Source organism: Erigeron canadensis, chromosome 1 (assembly GCF_010389155.1).
Source record: "Erigeron canadensis isolate Cc75 chromosome 1, C_canadensis_v1, whole genome shotgun sequence".
Taxonomy (NCBI): domain Eukaryota; kingdom Viridiplantae; phylum Streptophyta; class Magnoliopsida; order Asterales; family Asteraceae; genus Erigeron; species Erigeron canadensis.
Window position 1 is genome coordinate 42,803,875 of NC_057761.1, and position 22,899 is coordinate 42,826,773.

At 35.0% G+C, this 22,899-nt stretch overlaps 3 protein-coding genes across 7 annotated transcripts; 1 reads left to right on the forward strand and 2 right to left on the reverse strand.

The window, feature by feature from the left end:
• Positions 1-266: 266 nt before the first annotated feature.
• LOC122581118 (protein NEOXANTHIN-DEFICIENT 1) lies at positions 267-4,294 on the forward strand. 2 transcript variants are annotated; one of them, XM_043753282.1, is made up of 11 exons: positions 267-374; positions 905-1,000; positions 1,087-1,170; positions 1,261-1,324; positions 1,513-1,559; positions 2,413-2,467; positions 2,668-2,706; positions 3,103-3,250; positions 3,329-3,398; positions 3,494-3,550; positions 3,962-4,294. In XM_043753282.1, exons 2-11 carry the CDS (start codon positions 936-938, stop codon positions 4,176-4,178), a joined length of 846 nt encoding a protein of 281 aa, XP_043609217.1. In that variant the 5' UTR covers positions 267-374; positions 905-935; the 3' UTR covers positions 4,179-4,294. The 2 variants fall into 2 exon arrangements, with proteins under 2 accessions (XP_043609217.1, XP_043609208.1); XM_043753273.1 differs by lacking the exon at positions 267-374 and having other exon boundaries at positions 934-1,000; positions 1,077-1,170.
• A 286-nt stretch (positions 4,295-4,580) lies between these two features.
• Positions 4,581-12,915, reverse strand: LOC122581109 (coiled-coil domain-containing protein SCD2-like). The gene is made up of 17 exons (XM_043753262.1): positions 12,418-12,915; positions 11,724-11,887; positions 11,531-11,606; positions 11,353-11,394; positions 11,183-11,245; positions 10,753-10,802; positions 10,593-10,620; positions 10,351-10,425; positions 9,849-9,959; positions 9,716-9,776; positions 9,515-9,631; positions 8,909-9,030; positions 8,361-8,430; positions 8,181-8,222; positions 7,814-7,854; positions 5,183-5,309; positions 4,581-5,076 (listed from the first exon to the last, which is right to left on the reverse strand). Exons 1-17 carry the CDS (start codon positions 12,808-12,810, stop codon positions 5,000-5,002), a joined length of 1,659 nt encoding a protein of 552 aa, XP_043609197.1. The 5' UTR covers positions 12,811-12,915; the 3' UTR covers positions 4,581-4,999.
• Positions 12,916-15,589: 2,674 nt separating this feature from the next.
• Positions 15,590-22,299, reverse strand: LOC122584734 (poly(A) polymerase I). Of its 4 annotated transcripts, XM_043756785.1 has the most exons (14): positions 22,130-22,279; positions 21,898-22,012; positions 21,672-21,794; positions 21,228-21,325; positions 20,900-20,983; positions 20,669-20,802; positions 20,296-20,368; positions 20,159-20,204; positions 19,629-19,738; positions 19,452-19,559; positions 19,302-19,361; positions 18,809-18,870; positions 16,218-16,533; positions 15,590-15,930 (listed from the first exon to the last, which is right to left on the reverse strand). In XM_043756785.1, the coding sequence occupies exons 1-14, from the start codon at positions 22,208-22,210 to the stop codon at positions 15,727-15,729; spliced, it is 1,614 nt and encodes a 537-aa protein (XP_043612720.1). In that variant the 5' UTR covers positions 22,211-22,279; the 3' UTR covers positions 15,590-15,726. The 4 variants fall into 4 exon arrangements, with proteins under 4 accessions (XP_043612720.1, XP_043612721.1, XP_043612722.1 ...); XM_043756787.1 differs by lacking the exon at positions 16,218-16,533 and having other exon boundaries at positions 15,815-15,930; positions 22,130-22,298; XM_043756788.1 differs by lacking the exons at positions 15,590-15,930; positions 16,218-16,533 and adding an exon at positions 16,540-17,003 and having other exon boundaries at positions 22,130-22,299.
• Positions 22,300-22,899: the final 600 nt, after the last annotated feature.

Below are 22,899 nucleotides of genomic sequence, written 5' to 3' on the forward strand. Positions count from 1 at the left end.
GATTAGAGATAAAATAATAATAATAATAATAAGTGTACTGACAATGTAATTTAAAACTGAGAATTTGTTAAAAACCATTTGGATATCTTAACCACTTGTTCAGTTGTTCTCATGGGGCAGGAGTTGCTGGTATTTACCAAAAGCACATGGGTTGTAACTAAAAAAGAACTTATATATTTGGGTACGTCATCAGATTGAAACCTTATATAGAATGACATGCATACACTGCCTAAATTTACATAAATGACCTTTACTTGGCCTCAACTCCCTCATCCTCAAAACTCAAACTGCACTTTTCCTCTCTTCTACTCTGATTTACTTTTTGGTTTTCTATATTAACTATTTGTTACACCTTGAAGAAACAATCTTTTTAGGTATATGTACTAAGCCCATCATTCTAAGTCTGTTAGAAAACAGCCTTGTGGTTCTATTTGATCTGTTTTTGCACTTGCTTCTTCTCTTTCTGTTTCTTTCTTCTTTTTTGTTGTGTTTGCACATGAAGTTTTCACTCAAAACTTAGCTTTATTTAGGGAAAGAGTGTTTAAAATGTAGGATTTATGCATATGTGAACTTGATGCCAAATTTTGGTGACTAAATCAAGATTACATACTTTAGGTGATACTAAGTTGTTGGTTTAGATTTTGTTCTTGTGACTCTTTTCTGTCCATTTCTTTCCATTTTTGTATGGTTTCAGTGTTCATAATCCATAATTGATCATTAAATATTGATTTTCTATCTTAATAATCACATTATGGTAGTAAATAGATATGTAACAAGAAAAAAAATGTACTTATTACATTTTTTTACTCAAAGTATATATAATAGTTAATTAATCATTAGCTTTCAGCGGGATTGGGCATCGTTGTCGTTAATCATTAACTTTTGTCCATTTTATATTTTGTAGAATTTCAGACTGCTGGTTAAATAAAAGAGGTATGGATGATGAGGAATCCAAATGCAGTTCAGGATATGGCAAACCTCCTTGGATTTTTAAAGGCAGGCAAGTCATATATAACTATAAAATTACTCCTTTTTAAGTTCCTTTTCTAATATTTTTAACTCAAAATTTTATTTAGTGTCTTTCAGTGCATTGTACCAGTTTCATCTTGTGAAAGCTGAAGTTGCTAAGGCCATTATTCCTAAAGAGTTTAGATTAGTTGAAGCTTTTGGGTATTTTTTAAAATTTGATTACAATACAATATCCTAATTTTGGCTAATGGCTTTTGTATCTTGCTACTAATATGTTTACACGCATGATAGATACACTTTAGGAGGCTTCTTTCTTGCAAACTATAATGAGAGCCCTTTTGGAATGTTCGATGAGGTTGCTTTCTTCTGTTCAACTATTAAATTACTCCCAAGTTGATTGTTATATGATTTCTTTATTAATGTGATTGATGCATTAACCACATTGTTCATATACTTATAAATGTATTTGTTATTTACAAGTTGATGCTAGTTTACTACAAAAGGAAAGATATTTGTTTTAAGCTGACAATGTTTCATTTTTAGCTTGTGGTGATCGCAGGAATTGTCTGGAACCCGCCAGTCTCTCATGCGTAAGTATTTTGGCTTATGTTGTACTTAAGCATTAGCATAATTCAACTTGATTGTTTTAAAAATCAGTGATAAGGTTCATGCACTTGTTAAGTTAGTTAATACTAATGTGTAATCACTAGCTAGGTTCTTTGGCCTATGTTTGTGCTTAATCGTTAGCATAATTCAACTTGATTGTTTTACTAATAAGTGATAACAAGATTCATGTACTTGTTAAGTTAGCTAATAGCTACTACTAATTCATGTGCCGCTTGGAATCACACCAGGTGGCCAATGTGTAACACCAACTAAGGTGAAAGCACTCGAATGACTACAAACTTTTGATCCGAGAGCAACTTGAGCTAAACCCACTAAACTTGTAGAGTGCCAATATTCATAAATCATAACTTTATAAATCCTTGATCAAGTCACTGTCATTTTACTTAATAGAAGTGTCTATGGGTAGGTCCCAATGACCCTTTAGGGCAGCACTGAATATTTGCCCGTGTTGACTCGAATCGATGTTGACCGATGGATCTACCTGCAAATTTTGCTAATAATAAAAAGTTGCATTCTTTACCTCTTTATGTTTTGCGTTTTGGCATCTGAATATAAGCTTAAAGATCTTTCAGTTATTCACTATTTTTATTTTTTGAATTTTTAATAAAGGGGAAAAATTACCACGGAAAGTTTTATATCTTACGATAAAGCATTACAATTACATAAATATGGAACATCCATTAGCCAATGAAAACTAAGTGCATACACAAGACAGTCCTTGTGTATGACAGCCTATAGATAGCCATTTCCTAAGGGCCATTTCAGTTAAATTGTTTTTGTGTTGTGCTAACTTGTTATTTACATATTTGCTTAAAGATGGGCAGCAAGGGTTTATGTTAACAATGACAAGGCGTGTAGGCATGGAAGAAAGGTATGCAGACTTTAGGATCAAAATCAAATCTGCTTTGGACTTGTGAATTAAAACAGATAAACTGTTAACGTAAATGACATTTAACAATCTCAGGATTGTGGAAACAAATGTTGAATAGAAAATGAAGAGGCAAAGAACTTTATCGCTATTGTAAGTGTCATGAATTTGGTGTTCTGACCTTAGTTACGATCTATTTTCAGGAGTTCGGGCTTCCCAGTCAAGTTGCCACGTTCTCAAAGGTGAGGTCCCAATACTATCAAATTACTACTCAATTTTCATCTATGCGATATTAATACCAAAAAGTGTTGATGTGATTACATGTTGGTAGTTGATTATTTCTGTTTGTAACAATTCATTATATATAAATAGAAAAGGCAGAAAGTCTAAGTGGAAATTTATTATAAGTCCTACATGGATAAACTTTATGGATCACTTCCGGGTATACATTTAATAAAAAGAGAATAGTAACTAATAACTCACCCTGCATGGCAGAGAGAATGAGATGTTTCAGGACCTAGGTGTGTGTTAGTCATAACCTTAAGTTATTTTTCTTTCAAAATGCGGGAGTGATGAGCTTTGCGTGCTGCTTTGATCTTTGGGTGTTACACAGTTTGACACAGTTCTTATTTAAGCAGAGTATAAAAGCCATATCAGCAAGACCAAAGGAAAAAAGCAATGGTTTCTCGACTATCAATGATGTTGGTACCCATGATAACATGAATATAGCTGAAATCAATGGTCATGTGGCAACTAGCCTCTATGATATTAGACTTGCATCTCCTGGTATGCTTCCATAGTGGTAAACATCTTCCTTCAACAAGTCTTGTTTGTATGAGTAATAGGATCATGCTGATATTACAGTTTCGGAGATGCATTCATTAAAGTGGATGGCTATGGGCCCTGCGATTAAGATGTCCCTTCCAAGCTTTAGGTAAAACTTGTCACCTTGTTTGGTTTTGGTTGTTCCTTCATCCTTAAGCTTTAACGAAACTGAAAAGGTTTTTTTATGGTGTTATGAAATTGTAGTGGCCATACAGAGCATATACCTCAGCTTCTCAAGTATTATTGCCAGATTGATTGCAGGTTTTGTATTCTTCAAACTATTTGCAGTTTGGAAATGTATATCACTATTTGTTCGATGTATGTATGTACTTAAAATATGAGTCCTTTTGGGTTTGTGTTTTATCTCAGAGTCAAATGGACTGGAAGTTGGTCCAAAGTTTTCCTAATGTGTGCTACTCTTTTAACCGTTTATGCAAGGACTTACATTAACTTGGGATATTATTGTTTTAACACTTTGAATAACGTATTAATTTTATACAAAAAAAAGGGAAAAAAGAGAGGAGATTTGTGGGTCAAGCCATCCTGACCAGTGTTAAAAGTGACCCACTCTAAAAGTTTAATGTCTACCGTTTTGATGTGATACCCTGTGTTTACATGTAAGACTACTCTTGGCTAGTCTTTAACAGCAACTGACGTTAATGCCTTGGACAGGGTGAAACCTACATCGCCCGCAAAAGTTTTAGGGCTGATGGACCGGAAACATACCTCTGAAATACAAAATGCTGAGTTGGAGGAGTCCTTGGAGAAAAGAGAAATGAGCATAGCTGTAATGCTTTCTAAACCCATATTAGCCCTGCAGTTCAACTGCCTGAAGATGGAGGTTGAACCTCCAATTGTAGTTTCAAAAGGTTCACATAACCTGTCCTAATCGATGTAACAAAAAAGAGGACCACTGCCTAAATGGCTACAAAAGAGAAGAATTAACCCCTTATTGTATTCTTTATTCAACTTGATCAAAATAATAAAGTCACAAGTTTAACTTCACAATGAACATGATTGCAGATTTTAACCCAAGTAACAGCTTTCTAGAAAGTTAAATGTGATATTGGACTCCTACGTTGTACAGCCTCCTTTAACCAAATTGAAACCTTTTGAGCGAAGGTGACATTTTGAAATCATCTATGAATGAAAGAGGCTATTCAAGTTACGTTTTGCCCCTGATGGAGCAAATGGATGAAAAGTTGTCCAAAATGCATTTACCACGCATATAAGTATAAAACCTCATAAATCATTCTACTTGGATAGTCAAATTATTAGTGAAACAATTTAATTGTGGTAAATTATATTGAGACAAATTGATACAAAACGTGCACAAACAGGTTTCAGGTCACCCATCCTAATCTAATCAACTATACAGGAGACCCATTATCCAACTTGTCTGATCAGCTCATTTTGTCATGTTAACAGCTTCCAGGAATTGCAGGACACCAACCCTCTAATCGTGGAACCAACTTAACTGAATAACATGACATTTTCTCTTCTTACCATATCATCAACGAAATATAAATTTGGCACATTTACCAAACTGCCATAGGTTATTGCGGATCTAAGAATAAAACATACATATCAAAAAGTGTTATAAAAACACTGCAGAACTTGCTGCCAACCGAGGAACTCTGGACTGCATGCCAATCTAATCAGCAAGAGCCATGTTCACAATTCTGGGATGTGCATTCCTGACATTAACTGTTAACTTCCTTGTCTTGATGCTTCCCATAGACGATGCTCGATACCCAATTTTCGTAGCTCCATCAAGCCTTGCTCAACTGCAACGTCAAAACATAAATCAACATGCCACTTTATCATTCTCCTGCTGCCTTTACGGGAAAGGGATTCCTCCGTAATATATAAGATACAATATAAATAAGATACCATCAACAGCATCATGTGAAGTTGGTGAATGTGCACTACGGCTAATCCAAAATTGAAGGCGTGACTTGGCAGTGTCCTCCTCAATACCAAGGCTTTTTGCTCTACTCCAAAAGTATGTAAGCCATGCCTGTAAGACGTACCAATCAAGTAAGATGATAAGACATAAAAAAAACAATAAAAAAAAAACATAGGTATTAGACATATTCTAGTTTCTATATATCTAGTTTACTTATATTACTTTCCATGAATTAGTTTAGGCTACTCTATAAATATAGTTTCTTGTAATCCCTATCAATTAACAATTCAATACAATAACCTACAAGGTTTATATGGTATCAGAGCCATAAAGTCCGGACACAATTCCGGTTACAAATTCCGACCAAGAAAAAAAAAAAAAAAGAACCTAAATCTGGTCGAGTGCAATTAACCCTCTATATCTTCGAGTTAAACTACACCTCCACCACCATTAGATTAGAAATCAAATTCCGAGAAAACCCTAAAAATTTCGAGACCTCCGGCACTGTCACGCGCCTCCACGCGCCGCCTCTTCATCTCGTCGAAAAAAAAATAAAATCCGGCCAATTTGCCCTCTTTTCCGGTGCGTTCAGTCTCACCGCTGGCACCATCATGATCCTTGTCAAAATCCGATCAAAACCCTAAGTTGAATTTTTCCTCCCGCCGACTTCCACCGCTGTCAGCCGCTGTCGGCCACCGCCAGAAACCCTAATTTTCGGTTTTTTTTTCCCGGCATCGATTATAAGGAGACTTTCGGCCCTGTTGTTAAGGCCGCCACCATCCGTCTTGTTCTTTCTCTAGCTGTTGCACAAAAATGGTCATTACGACAACTTGATGTCCAAAATGCCTTTTTACATGGTGATCTCCAAGAAACAGTTTATTTAGAACAGCCTGAAGGCTTTGTTGATCCACACAAACCGGATCATGTATGTCGCTTACACAAGTCTCTATATGGCCTCAAACAGGCCCCCCCGAGCGTGGTTCCAACGATTATCAAGTACTCTTCAACATCTTGGATTCACATGCTCAAGAACAGATCCATCTCTATTCATTTATTCAATGGGTGGCACAATAATGTACATGCTCGTCTACGTTGATGACATTGTGGTAACTGGGAACAACCCCAGTGCGATTGACCACGTGGTTCACTCCTTAGGTCACTACTTTGCAATTCAAGACATGGGCAAACTCTCTTATTTTTTGGGTGTTGAGATTACTCCACGTGGAGATGATATCATTCTATCACAACAAAAGTACATTCTTGAGCTTCTTGATCGTGCAAACCTTTCTAACGCCAATCCGATGCCAACGCCGATTGCTCCTAATGCCAATCTCTCTCTAGGTGACAGCCCTCCTTTCGATGATCCTATCAAGTACCGTCAAATTGTTGGTGCACTTCAATACGTGACTTTATCTCGTCCCAATATTGCTTATGCGGTCAACAAGGTCTGTCAGTTCATGCATTCTCCCACGGTCAACCATTACTCTACGGTTAAACGCATACTTAGATACTTAAAAGGAACTGTTAGGTATGGTCTACTAATACAACAAAATTCGACCACCAGCTTACATGCGTATACGGATGCCCATCACAATAATCTCAGTGCCTTTTCTTTTCTGATGCTGACTGGCTCGGTTGCCCTGACGACCGTCGATCCACAGGGGGATATGCTATATACATTGGATCAAATCTCATATCCTGGTATGCGCGGAAGCTGAAAACTGTCTCTAGGTCGTCAACAGAATCTGAATACAAAGCCTTGGCAGATACGGTTGTCGAGCTTACATGGATACAAGCCCTTCTACATGAACTTCGAGTTCCAATGAAGAACATTCCCACATTGTGGTGTGATAATCTAAGTGCAACATATCTTTCAGCAAATCCAGTTTTTCATGCACGTACAAAGCATGTTGAAGTAGATTTTCACTTTGTTCGAGAAAAAGTTGCAGAAAGAAAATTATCTATACAGTTTATTTCCACATATGATCAGATTGCAGATGTCTTCACGAAGCCACTTTCCGCTGCTCGATTCCTCGATATAAGATCCAAGCTAAAGGTCGCTCCCCGGCCTTAGCTTGCGGGGGGATATTAGACATATTCTAGTTTCTATATATCTAGTTTACTTATATTACTTTCCATGAATTAGTTTAGGCTACTCTATAAATATAGTCTCTTGTAATCCCTATCAATTAACAATTCAATACAATAACCTACAAGGTTTATAATAGGTTTGTGCTGTACGGAACATCCCTTTAGAGATGGCAAAATGGTTAAGTCGGGCTGTCTGGGTGACGGTCAAAAAGGATTGAGTCAGGTTGACAAAATGTTCAATAAGATTACAAATAGTATGTCATTCTTATAATAATCTATTCATTTGAATGAAAGGATTTCAAAAGTAGCATTTTGACCTAGCAAATTTTTACCCGTTCAACCCATTTAGCCTATTTCCTATCTAATAAATCCTCTTGAATTTACCCATTTGACCCGTCATATATAAAATATAGAGTGAATCAACACACTTTTAAGCACATTGGTTGAAATAACCACCTCCGATCATTAACCATATATACTATATTAACAAAGCTGGCTACTAGCAAACAGTTGTACACTTGTACCTCTTTAAAAAGAACATCTTCAGATTCCTCTGGGCTCAATTCTGCAAGATATATACATGTTGGTCACACATTTCTAGGTCTCCAAAAAAAACTTGATTTAGCATTTGGATATTTGATAGATTTAAACCATTCATCAGATGTAGACATTTAGAAATTATAATGATAATTCAAAATGAGCACGATATCTCTGATACCCCTTTAGTTTAAATACTGTAATTAACCTTGTATGCTACATAAGATCCATCCCAGACCAGCTTGGGTAGATGAATATTTCTTAGTTTAGCAAACTACAGTATATCATATTTTGATCAAGCATGTATCACTCATTCTAGAAGACTGGAACAGATTAGAATCAAAAGTTACTTACCAAATGCCTCCATAAACTTTGGGTCACCTGAAGACTTGACATCTGCATATAACAGAAAGGATAAAATGGATTCATAAACTAGAAGATCAATATAGAAAAGGAAGTCATAAGATATATAACCCACTGTGACAAACTATAAGCTCATCTTTAAAGAATGACAGTCTCTTGCACAGCAATTACCTGATGTAGTCTGTCGAGCAGAGTTCATACGACGTAATTGAGCAAATGCAAGAACGATACCATCTTCAACCTGGAATCAGTCGGTTTTTCACATGATACATAAAACAAGAAAGTAAACTCCAGTTAACGTGGCGGATAGGCGGGTTAAGTGGATTGGGTTTTGGGTAACAAGTTTTAATGGGCAAGGTACGTTCTAGTATGAGTCAAAACGGGCAAGTTATGTTCTGGTTGGCCCGCAAACAATTTCTTTCTTTTTTTAATCATTAACTAATGCGTTAGTATGACAAAAATAAAAAATCAACAGCATTATCCTTCTGTGGATTAAAAATAATTCAAATAATTCGATGAGGTTGAGGGGGTTGATAATTCACTTCTTTGACTTTACCCATTTGATTCATCACTATTCTCCTTAGCTGAACTTTATTGTTTTATCCATTTATCATAGCTTATAATTCAAATTGACCAGTTGATAACTAAACGAGTCAAAATGGCCACTTCTAATAGCCAGCACCATTGTAAAAATGATTCTTATGATAAGAGTAGAATACCTTTAAGCAAGCCAGCTCTTTCAAACCCATTTCAACCGAAAGCATACTCTCAATATTTCCTTCACTTGTTAGATCATTCAAGTCCTGTACAAGTTTACTCCTCCTTTCCATATTGTCTGTGCCTGTTCGATAATAGAAATAAATGAAAGCATGGTGAGCTCACGATCCGACTAATACAAAGGTGCAATGTAACCACTCAACACATAAACTTCTCAGAAGAGGTGGCAAGATGGGTGGTTGGCTAACATGTCAAAAAGGTGATTTGGAGGCGGTTGAAACGGGTCATGTTGGCTGGACCCAAAACCCTTTTTGTCCACTTCCTTTTAGAAATAAATAGCATGCCAAATTTGATTACAAAATATATGTTAATACAAAAATTATTGAACTTTTTGTAAAAAATTATTTAGAAGGTTTTATGCATTAACATACACTCTAGGCACTCTCGACTTGTTTGACCCCTTCAACCATTAAATCGTTTCGTTATAGCCAATTCTTTACTTTATTAGCTGACTTGTTAGAGATTAAACATAACCCAATCAACCCATTCATAAGTGATGGGTTAAATTGCCACCTCTAAATCACAAAGGCTAATGAGCAATTACTCACCTTGTTCCCAGCCTTCTTCCTTTGCCTTTTGCCCAGCAGAAACCACAACTTCGAAGGGAAGAGGTGCCAAAGAGGACCAGTACTCATGCTTAGACACTGCAATATCAGCACAGATACCTAGAAAACAAATTGCAGATACGTTTAAAAAAAAGAGAAATCAATTAACAGAAAGTTGCTATATATCAGTTGTGTTGTTTCAACCTAGGCGCACCGCTAAACCCCAGTAGCGAGCAAGCCAACACCTCTTAAGCACTACTTCCTCCTACAATATATCAAAACTATGGTAAGAAAAAATCTAGAAAAAAATAGAGTATCAGTCTACATGATGACATACCATCTCACTCTGAGTTAAAACCATCCTTTGTGTCATCGAGTGGAAAGCCTTAACTTCAGACTCAATTCCCTGAAGTTGGTCCACAACAGCTGCAGCCTCGTCCTTTGCTTTCTGAATGATATGGATAGCAATAATCAAATTACATTGTTTCATTTGTAGCCTATCCGTGGCAGGTACGAAAATGGGAAAGCCTAAATGCCTAAAACTTTATGTGACAATTTTGTTTCACACATAATTACTTTATGAAGTTTTTGAAACTATAATGTTCTTAGGAAGAAATACAGTAGATTTTAAACTTATGAATATAAATCTCTAAATTTCGGCATGACCTTATATTACTTGGTACTAGGTATTATTATTGATAATATATAATAAAAAGGTCTGCAAGGCACTTAATAGCATCCATGAACAGAAGCTAAGAGACTAAGAATTTTGGGGGACGGAAAAAATATCATGCACATAGTACATATAACTTGGAAAGCATGGTCGTGGCAACATTCACCTTGACTTCGGAGCGCAGTGCTACAACTTCTCCATTTACTCCATCTTTAGCTTTTTTGGCCTCTTTAAGTGCAGCCTGTCATGGAGAATAATGATGTCTTCCACATAAATTAATAGTAAGAAGAAAGTATACATAACTGCAGGAAGCCAATGGCTCTTAGCAAGCACGAGGACTTCAACTATTCCAAAACATAAATCGAGAAACAACGTATGAAATAAGAGTCATCTAACAATTTAACCAACCTCTCTTTGGCGCAATGCAGCTTCCTTCCTACAACACAATGGAAACTCACAAATCATGGGATGAATGAGATTCTGGAGATAGTAACGGAAACTGACAGGGACTGTAGACAGTGGAATATATGAATGTAGTTAGGAAATATATTTATTGACTAAAAATAACCTGCTCAACAATTTTGCTTCCAAAGATATTCCTTCACCGAGAGAAGCCACCTAAATGATAATTTAGTATAAATGAGTAATCATGGAAGAACATGGCAGGAACACACAACTAACAAGAACATATAAACTTGATGCATTTTTCAGCAAAATCCTAAATCACAGAAACTATGTGATGCATTGAGTAGAAGCCAGCGGCTATTGATCAGAAACATTAACTTTAATAACTAGTTAAGTAGAAAACAACACAAGAGAAGAGATCAGAACTGGAGTTGGAGTTCAAGCCCATCAGGCAAAGTCATAACAGAATGTAATCTAAACAATTATTGGCAGATGGTTGTCAGGACATAAAGTGCTCTTTTTATTGTTTTCCTTCTATTCGCTTCTGAAGCTTCCAGAGAACAACATACAACAGAAAATAAAATGTATATGACCTGTTTTTCAAGCTCCTTAACCCTCGTCTCTGCATCTTGACAACTTTCTTCAGCAAACCTGAGCTGCACAATTGATTGAACAATGAAGACTATATAAACCAAGGATATCACAATTAGGCATGCAAAACACAGTATTGTGGAAACACTGAAAATGTACATTATAAACTTACCTTCTCAAGGGTATTTTCATTCTCTTCTTGGAGCATATCAAGCTGCACATAATAGGAGAAGTTAACAATATAAAGATTGGTTGCACGATAAACGATATTTTTAAGTAACTCTGATCATGTGACACTCAAGACATGTGCACATATGTGACTTGAGGAAACAAGAAAACTTATTACTTACTTCATCACGAAGTGCAGAAGCCTCTCGCCCATCTCCTCCATTTTTCAAGTTATTTTCTCCGGTTTCTGACTGGAATCTGCAATTTAAGTTAAAAGTATGTTTAATACAAACAGGTCACATGAGTATGGTAATCTTGAATAATGAAAAGATTACCATGTCTGAGATTAACTCAATAAGTTTTCAAAAGCCATACCTTTTGTTTGTTTGTTGCTTTGTTGGGGGATCAATTGGAGGAATAGCCATTGGAGTTCTCAAAGATGTTTTGCTCGGGGGTACCAAAGGCAACATGTTATTCGATTTCGATGGCCTTCCGGACAATGTGACTGGCTGAGTTTCCTCTGATCTGGTTCTAGCAAGCTAACCAACAAAAAAAATCCGTTCAGCTTGTATACATCTAACTTGAAAACCTAAATCCATGATACCTAGCACCTACATTATAACATTAATACATTGCTAATAGCATAAGATCATATACAATGACAACTTCATAATAGTACATTTTAGTTCAACTAGCCCTGTAACTTAAACATCACATCATTTATTTTCAGTTGCACATGTTTGGCACAAGTTTCTACACTGTGGATACTTCTAAACTATTAGTTAAAGCAGTTACCCCAATACATATACATATAATTCATATTCACATTAGCTGATTAGCAACAATTACAACATTTTTTAATTCTAAAAATGTATATCAACAAATGCATCAGATAAATCTACACCAATAGAACCTAAATTAGTCAAACCGACTTCATTGTTCATGCATATACATACATCATAACCCTTTGTATGTGTAAATTTGAACTTATACCTATACATACACATATAGATACACATACATTTTACATATACATATGTGTGAGAGAGATGGAGAGATAGAAATTTACAGTAGGCAAAGGAGATCCAGAAGATATCTTATTACTAACAGGAATTGAAGGCCTATTAGCATTAGCATTTCCAGTTCTACTAGAATTATTAACCGGCGGTCTTCTAACAGAAGTAGGAGCGAATCGGAAATCCAGATCATCGTCGTCGTCGTCGTCATCATCGTCATCGCCGTCATTATCAGTAGCTTGAGAAGCCATAACTTGAGCTAGCCGTTGAGCGGCAGCCTTAGCAGCAACGTTTTGATTGCGTTTGATGTTTGAAATGGCGCCGGAATTTGAAGATGAACGGTTGTGATGGTGATAACGGCCTGGAGACATTGCCGGATATGTGTTTGATTCGGAGCTCCATTTGCGTGGGTAAACCGGACTTGCAGTCCGGTTATTTGAGTCCATATTCGGAAAGAATAAGATGTGTTTGTGAGTGAGACAGAGCTAGATCTCCGGTAATGAAGAATGTATAAAGATGTAGAGAGGGGAGTACTGTATATCACTATATTGTAATTAGTGTTTTTAATTGTGTATTTGAAAATCTTTCCCTTTCTTATCTTGTTATCCGTTAATTATATTGTTATTGTTATTAAAGAAAATGTTAGGTAACTATCTTAGGGAAATATGATATTTCATGTTTTAGGAGAAATATATATGAAATTAACTCTATCTAAAATTTAGAGGATTTATGTAAAATTCAGGGGATATATGTTTATTATATGGTAAACTTTTTTTAGGATAAAAAAATGGAATTGTATGTTGTATAATTCATGAAAATATATAATGGCAAATGATTGTTCCTTATAAATTATTTTAAAAGGTTAAAACTATTTACAATGACGTGTGGTTTTTATATGCTTTGTATTAAGTATCATGCTTTTCATACAACACGATAATAACAAATAATGTTGATGAATTTTTATTTATAATATCAATAGCAATGATTATTGCACTACTGCTAAGGTGTTTTTCATAGTCTTTGGTCAATACAAAGATCGATGGTTGTACAAGAAAAAGGTGTTAGTGTAAATGAATAGAGGCGAAATGATGCATATGTAGTAACTATGTATAAACGAAGGGAAAAGTATTCGCGTTTGATTTTTTTTCCCGAAAGGCGAATTTGTGAAGGTCTCGACATACGTTGTCTTAACTGGGTTCACGCTAGGACACCTCAGAACCGCTGCATCATGACCACGTGGGTGAAAAAACCCCAACTAAATTGCCCGAAGGCATGACATTTAAATTGGGGTAAACCCTGCTCCTTCCGAATTTGAACCCTGATCTCCCAGGATCCAAAGCCTTCATCAAGAGACTCGGATGCCACTAGGATGTAGACCCAATGACTCCGCGTTGATAGCATAGTGATGCAAAGTATTGGCAGCACATATTTGTACCACTTAATTTTATTAGTGTACCACACTGTACAAATAATATAGCAGACAGTACAAATATATGATGCACGATAGTGGTAGATTAATCAAAAAGTGTGGTACGATTATCATTTCTCCAAAGCATTAAATTTAATAATGAATGGTTGTGAGGACACTGTAGTTATATGCACTATTTTTTTTTTAAAAAAATTCATAAAAATGAGATGAGGTACCAACTTAGAACAAAACTAAGCTAAAACTTAAGTTTTTTGTTGAGACTATCTAAGGAGTAGGAATCTAACTCAAAGATCAACCAATGTATCATGTGATTGATTTTAAATGATGTGTTATTTCAGATTGTTCAAATCTGAAATCTTTTTATAAGAAAAGAAGTTTAGTATATAACATGGAGAATTTCGTTAATATATATCCAGTTAATCACATTAACAAGTCAACCAACCTACTATTAACCATATTAACCCATCCTCTATATTGCTTAAAGTGTTATAGTATCCAACCCATGGGATTAGTACCCCATAATGTAAACAACTTTACACGAATTCTTATAGTGTGTATCAAACTTTAATTTTGTGTATTGTATGTAATGAACTTTCAAATCTTGTGCATTGTATGTATTCAACCAATCAAAACTTAACAAGTGGCAGCTTATATGGTTGACACATATACTCGGATACATACAATGCACAAGATTTGAAAGTTTATTACATATAACACACGTGATTAAAGTTCGATACACACTATAACTATTCGTGTAAAGTTGTTTACATTCTAAAATACTAATCCCCCAACCCATACTATATTTTCTTAGCTAGCTAAGAACACCAACCATATTGGCGTAAGTATCATTTGGTTCTCTCACATATATCTATGCGTACTTCTGGTTGGTGTATTATATAACAGAATTAATTGAAAAGAAATCATTTAAAGTTCATGTTTTCTTTTAACTAACTGTTTGGCGACATAATGGGATTCGGTCGAAATATATGTACGTAATTTACAAATTATTCAAAGTTCATGTTTTCTTTTAACTGATTGGCGACATGATGAGATTTGGTTCATGTATGAACAAGATTTATAAATTATTCAAAGTTTATGTTTTCTTTTAACTCGTTGGCGACATGACGAGAATAAACAAATATATAATACGGGATTTAAAAATCATTTAAAGTTCATGTATTCTCCTAACTGGTGATGACATAATGAGATTTAGCGATATATATGAATGTGATTTACAAAATTATTCAAAATTCTTGTTTTCTTTTAATTGGTTGTCAACATGATTGTATTTGCCAGATATATATTAACAGGATTTACAAATCATTCAAAGTTTATGTATTCTTTAAAGTGGTTGGCAACATGATGGGATTAGGCTGATGTATATGAACCGAATTTAAAGTTCATGTTTTCTTGGTTGACGACATGATGAGATTTGACCGGTATATATGAACACGATTTACAAATCAATCAATGTTCATGTTTTCTTTTAACTGATTGGCGACATGATGAAATTTAACCGCTCATTCAAAGTTGGTGATTTCTTTTAACCGAGTGACGACATGATGGGATTTGGCCGATATATATATATGAAGGGAAATTGTTCAAACTTCATGTTTTCTTTTCTGGGATTTGGGCAACTGGATTTACAAATCATACAAGTTCATGTTTTCTTTTTTAACTGATTAATATACTACATGGCATCGCCATCGCCTTCAGCTAAGACGATCCAAGATCATCCACAATCCACAAATGCTAAAAAATTAAGAACAAAAGCAAAACACACAACATTTGGGCTATTTTAGGAGTAAAAAAATCATACATAGTTCCTTGTCACATGTTTAACACTTTCTTGATTCTGCTACTTTAATAACTTTCCATGTATTCATAATATGAACAATTAAATGATCCTAGAAAATCGATAGATTTCCATGTTTCACAGCTTAGCCAACCTGGAAGGATATACAGTGTCAAATACAACTCTACCAAAAATGTCCCTAACTTCATCCAATCTACCCAATGCCAATGATTCAAAATCGATTTCACTTCCTCGTTTTGCAACAAACCTCCGATTCTTGCCCTTCCTAACACAATCAAATATGGAGCTTACCTTTACTGATAGAGTACACGAAATGAACACCTGAAAGAGGAAACACACAACTTATTCTCGTATAACTAAAAGCCACCTATTCAGATTTGAGCCTAATAAAAAATGAAATAGAGCCATAGAAGTGACAAACGCCATCCATATACGACTCTTTCGTGTTAGACTATTTGGCGGTCAGGTTGTGTTGACTCGAACACATTGTCCAAGAATGTCAAGTTACTTATAAATAATAAGAGTCTAAAAATGCTCATGGAAAAAATTAGATTGATTAGGTAATCATCTCACAAGACATATATATAATTCATGAATTAATTTCTCACCAGATCAGATTGTGGGGCTTGTGGGTATTGGATCAGGGCATGAGAAACTAAATTCTCATCTGACAGTCTCCGCAATGCAGCTTTTACAGAAGCTGCAAGTCTTATAACCTCGTCCATTAACTCATCTTTTGAATACGAAAATTTAGGTTCTGATATTTCTTGGAAACTAGTGTCATAAGGCTGTGAGATTTCTCTTGCAATATTAACTGCTTCAGACAAAGATCCACCACTATGAATGGCTATGCAAAATGCAGCTATTACCATAGGATCACGAGGCTGGTCTACCAATGCTTCATGAAATGCAAGAATGCCAACCCTGTAATGGTCAAACTGATCTTAGATCCGGAGGTATAAGTTCAGACAAGGTATAAGTTGGCAACAGGACACCCCTATGACCTTCACAAACCATTAGCAACCAACAAGACAACAGATAGAAAGTTCAGGGAAGGTATAAGTCAACAAGTTCAACAGATGAGAAGGCAGGTATGAAGTGAGTTTCAAGCTTCGAGTTTTTGAGTTGAGTCGAGCTCGAGCCTGGCACTGTATCGGCTCGGCTCGGCTCGGCTCGGCTTGTTTACACCCCTATCCATGCGCATATAATTATTTATTTTACCTGTTTGACCTGTAATAATTATCTTTTGCAAGTTCTCTTCTCTTTTATCTCTGCAAATTCATATTTATATAACATATACATGAGTTTGTGGGGCCTTAACCTACACTAAAAATAGCAATTTTGAGAGTCGGTGGCAAGAGATAGATCAGTCCATAGCTGTGGGGCAAAGACAGCTGCAACACAGCAAGAAGAAAGACAGGGTCAAAGTTTGAATTCTTAAGAAAGAAAGAAAGACAGTAAGAAAGAAGAAAGTAGCAAGAAGAAAGCAGAAAGAAAGAAGAAGAAAGAAAAAAATGCCGCGATGAGAAAGCAAGAGCAAGAAAAAGGGGATCCTGCTAGAAAGAAAGGAAAGAGCAAGAAGCAAGGAGATTTGAAGAAAGTAGGAATGAGTTCAAATCAGCAAGAACGAACACAAGAAAGAAAGAAGCAAGGTGTCCCATGGCTGTTAGAAGTACTCAAAAGGAAGTATTAGAGAGTCCAGCAGTAAGTTGTAGGCAAGTTACCTGAAAAGGAGACGTTAACCAGGTCACATGAAAAAATGGAAAGAAAAGATCTGTCAACGACAGTGGCTATGGATTTATGTCGATCGGCGGATGAAAGAAAACAGTAGAAGCAGGTGGATTTGTTTTCTTGATCGGTGGAATAATGCTGGAATCACAGAAGAGTTGTGCGCAAAATAGGTTCTGTGTAAAGAGAAACAATAGCCGGTGGTGGTAAACTCATAGGTGGCTCAACAGTATTAACGGACTAGGCGATCGCTTTAGGCCCCAAAAAATCTAGGGCCTCAATAATTTATAAACTAAACTTAGTGTTTGGACTTTGGACTAAGTACCATTATATAGTTCGCATTGCAATAACACCTTTATTGGTTTTTGTATCAACATCTGCATCTTTTTATTACTAGTAGTACAATAACACAAGTCGAGCTACCTTTTTTTTTTGTTTATTTTTTGTTTCTTTAATTTATATGCTAATGAACTAGGCCCCAAAAAGTGTTCTCGTGTAAGGCTTTCAAAAACCTTAAGCCGGCATTGCAGGACTATGGGGATTGACACGATATGTGATGTGTGTCCTGTGACAGTCCTCGAGTAGGCATTCAACTGTTAGTTAGAAAAGTCAACGTGAAGGAGCAGTAGATTTGACGGAGGAAGAGAACTAAGCTGCTGTGGAATGCAAAGAAGATGGCATAATTTCTTGGGCGAATGGGTGACCTATAAGCATTAAGCAAATAAACAGGAATTTGTGGTCTGGTTTGTGAGGCCCTAATGAATGTTTATTAATTCAGGAGCCAATTACTCGTTTAAATGGTATTTATGTGAGAGAGTAAACAAACATTTTTTCACATCAGTTCTTTAGAAGCAAAGAGGTATGACTTTTGGAAGTTTCAGCACACATAATTAGCAAGAAATCTTGGCAAGTTGAAGATAAGTGCACCAGGAGAAAGTGAAGAACGAAGCCATGGAAGACCGAATGCGTTGGAGTAGAAAGATCGTGACGTCAAGATTATGGGAGTGAATGTTGGAATAATCTTGATGGGTCAACAAGTCAAAGTGTTGTTTTTATTGGTACGAGTCTAAGATTTTATTTTGAGTATGTTTAGTAAGTTTAGATTGGGTTATTTAGCAAGTCATTTAGTAGTTTTTATGCATGTTCTATATAATTAAGCAGTGGTAATAGTTTGATCGGATATTTATGATAGAAAAGGTCCAAAAGGACTGGGTCACATATTTGTACTAATTCTTTGGAAATTAGAAAGTATTTTGTGGCTTACAAATTAGGAGTAGTGGGTTGAAACCTGCAAGTTGTAACCTTCGGTATTGTAGGATATATATACCCATGTCCTTTATTAAAGTAAGGTAAGCTTTTTCTTTTGCAAGTTCTCTTCTCTTTTAATTCTACAAATACATATTATATAACATATACGTGAGTTTGTGGGGCCTGAACCTACAAAGAGATTCAATGGCGAAACGGTTCTTACCACAGGCAAGAATGGCATGGACGATCAGGTGCTAGAAGTTTATCCAAGCTAGCAAACAAAGACTGCAAAACAAGGGCACCATCTTCACGAGTCATGACCATACATACATTATAATATTATATAGAGTAGCTAGCCCACCACTGGAAAATGGGCAGGTTGGGTAACATGTCGACACAGGTAATATTTGTACGGGTCAATACAGACTGGTTGAGTTGGGTTGACCAGACAAAGGTTTAACTTTTTGTATAACCAATTGGTGTATTAAAAACATGGTCACAGAATATCTCAGTAACTTTTTTTTTAGTTTTTATTGCAGAGGTTTTATGACACATTTGTCAACTTCTGACCCATTTGAAGCATTTCCTTTCTAACCAACACTAATATTTTATTGTTTGGCCTGTTAGAGAAAAACTGTAACCCAGATTGACCCGTTCATAAGAAAATGAGTCGAAATGACCAAATATCGTTTAAATGAATGACCTTATAAACTAACCAGAAGCATGTTAGATCTTTTATCGCGTCTGCGGAATCCATGTGAAATAAGGTAAGATGCCTGCATAAAGCAAATATATCATTATACTATTATAATTAAATTCTAATAACAATTGATGCAACTCTTTACGGGGTAATAAAAATGGAATACTTGGATAGGTAGAAGAATCTCAAGTAGCCCGAATTTCCAGAGCAGCCTTAGTGACGCCTCTGCAGATCCATATGCCAACATATAATTCATTTCCATGTGTATCCGGCCCTATACCAATCATAAAAGATGCTAATGTGACCTAAAGGCTGAAAAATATGTCAACTAAAAATGGTTTACCTTATCAAGCCGTAGCAATGAATGCGACAATTCTTTCAAAAAATGAGAAGTTTCTCTTGAAAATCGAAAGCCTAAACGAGCAGCAATTCTAATCCCACGCAGAATCCGAGCTGTATATTTTGTATGGGTACAAATATGAGAATCACACATATTATATACATAATTGGGCATTTATGTTTCACTGAACTAACTAGAGGTGGCAAAATGGGGCGGGGTATGGTGAGGTCAAATCTAATTCAGGTTGACCCAAAAGGCTTTTGTCCAAAGCTTGTAACTTTTGAAAAATTTATAAAAACATATATGGTTTTTTATTTATTAATTTTTAAAATTAACCAATAATTATCCAACTTGAATATAATAATTGAGGGTCTTATAAATATAAAATACATTTTAGCAGTTTCTTGATCCATTTATAAAAAAATTACCCTTGTACAAGGATGAAAAATGAATCAACCTATTGATAGATAAACGGGTAGTAATTGCCACTTATAAACCAGCTATGAACAGAGTCTTGAAGTTACAGAGCATACCACAATCTTCCACGAATGAAGTGTTTGCAGGGATTATGCAGCGAACCTACATAATAAATACAAACACTGTGACTGACATGCTTATTGCATCAGTTGGAGCTTAGCTTGGAACCTCTATTGAAATAATATATGCATACTTTAGCCTTTTGGATGTCTTCCATTCCACCAATGTAGTCATACACAAGTCTTGCAAATGGATCAAACATCAACCTGCATGTGTTAAGGTATCTGACTCAGAGATATGCTTCAAATCATATAACTTTTATCAAAGGAACTGCAGTTCCAGGGAGTGTATGGATCTGCGTTTGGAAGCGAGTATGTGATTATCAACAATCAAAAGTGTATCAGGTCAAAAGAAAAGATAAATACATAAAAAATAGTTCAACTTTAGAGTTTAGATAACTATCTTTGCTGCAGCCGATATAGAATTTATTGTTTATAGTAATTAGAAGAATACTATGTGTATCCAAAAACTCCCTCAAACGCTTATATTTTAGGGCAAATATGTACCCGTTGATTGTAAAATCCCTCTGCATACAATTGTTCCATCGAATATAATCACATTCATTACAACCAGAAGGTCTCCTCATAGAAGATTTTGACTTCTTCCCGAACTTTCTTCCAGTTGTGCTGAAACTTGAGACCTGCCCCATATTAAATATGCATACCATGTTATTATCTTTCTAGAAAAGTAGAAAACACACACTATTCTTTTCTGCTACCTGAAAGTAGCGTACCAACCTCAATAACGGCATCATCCACATGGACATGGCATATAGGGAACCGTCTTCCAACTATTTCACAGTGTGGAAATGCTCTCATTACCTGAAAAGAGCAAAGACTGCCCATTTATGTTGTTCCACGAATATGAAGATTTTGAGGTTACAAATGCTAACCACTAGATCGGAATTCATTTGATTTCCAACTCATGCTGGAAGCGTTCCAACATGTTAGCGAATATAATAGTACAGATTAAACATCAGAACTAAACATATGAAACTTTTGGCTTTATGATTGCAAGATGATATAAAGAAATATCTGTTCCATATAATCAGTTGAAAAAGAAAACCTCTTTAAGTTCTGCAGTCGTCAGGATGTCGAAATCTTTTGGAGTTCTCTTTAACACAAGATCCCGTACACAACCTCCAACAAGGTATACCTCATATCCTACAACGCAAAGAATTATAGGACAGTTAAGCCGATAGACACATGTTTATATAAGAGTGACGGTAACAACTTAACCGCCAAAATTATAAGTATCAGTAGGTACTGCATTAGGAATAATGAGCTTTATGTCCCGTAAAGTACTGTAGTTTTAGACCACCCACCCAGTGCAACTTACACCTATATAGAGATACATATAAAAACTAAAATTTCAAGTCTGACTAACTTCGAGGCACTTAAAGGAGCAACATTTTATCGTACATTCGTACTAATATCAATCACCCTCTAATAGTTATAAAATGAATAACACAAACTTGAAGTATAAACCTCATAAGAAGACGTAACATACCTTTTTTTCGAAGCACATTCAAAACCGTTTTCGCAGGGTTTGTAATTTTCGAAGTCCTGATTCCAAGTTCTTTAGAGCACAATTTCTTCCATTCATGTGGTTTGTACTCATCATGCCCACCAACTACCAAAAGTCACATAAGAATGAATAAATTATAAAAAAAAAATATCACGCAAAATTTCAAGATAATTATATACATAATATAAAAACTAGAAAAAGCAATCACCTTTAGCATTTTTAGCAGTAGAAATATGAAGATCATCATTATCATTATTATTATTATGAGCATTTAATGATTCAACCAATGATCCAATGGCTGCTACAGTAAAGCTTGGCCTTATCTATAATAAATAAATTCAATAATTTTAATTAATTAAGATAATAACTGCTTAAAAAAATAATTAATTTAAATATACATTAGAAGTTAAAATATTAAAAATGTGAAATTTAATTAGTACCTTATGAAAACGATTAATGAGAGGGAGATTAAACGATAATTGGGTTCTGCAAGCAAAACCTTGAGAAAAAGCAATTGCCATTTTAATAAAAAGATACTAATTATTCATGTAATTCAATTTTACAAGAAAATTAGGGTTCCAAATTTGGAAATTTGGGACCGGATATTCAGAAAAATCTTGAAAATGATGAAGATAATTGATTTTTTTTTGAAAAGATTGACGTTTTGGGCTGTTAAATTTGGCGCAATTCACGTTGGCCCATTTAGAAATAAATATTTTTTTTTATCAAAATAAGCCCATCTATTAAAAAAAGACCATTAAAATGATTGTCCAATAACATCAATTTTTAACTTTAATCTAGATTTATTAAAAAAGTACCTTTTAATCTTTTATTATATTAAATCACAGTTGCTTTAATAACTTATCGACCAATTATAGCTCTTAATTTCTGAAAGTTGACTTTCATTTTAATTTTGACTCTATTTTATACTTTTTTGTTTTCCATCACAAAAAATTTACACTTTTACCCATTAATTTTATTAAAATAAATAAATAATAATAATTAATATATAAGGTAGTATGCTTTATTATATAAACATAAAATTAATTAATTAAAATTAAATAGAATTTAATGTAAATAAATTAAGATTTTAAAGGTAAAGAAATTCGATAAACATATTTTTTTAAATATTTTAATATAAAACTCATAGATCAATTTTTTTATTATTCAAAATAGTATATTAAATTTTAACTATAACAAAATAACATCT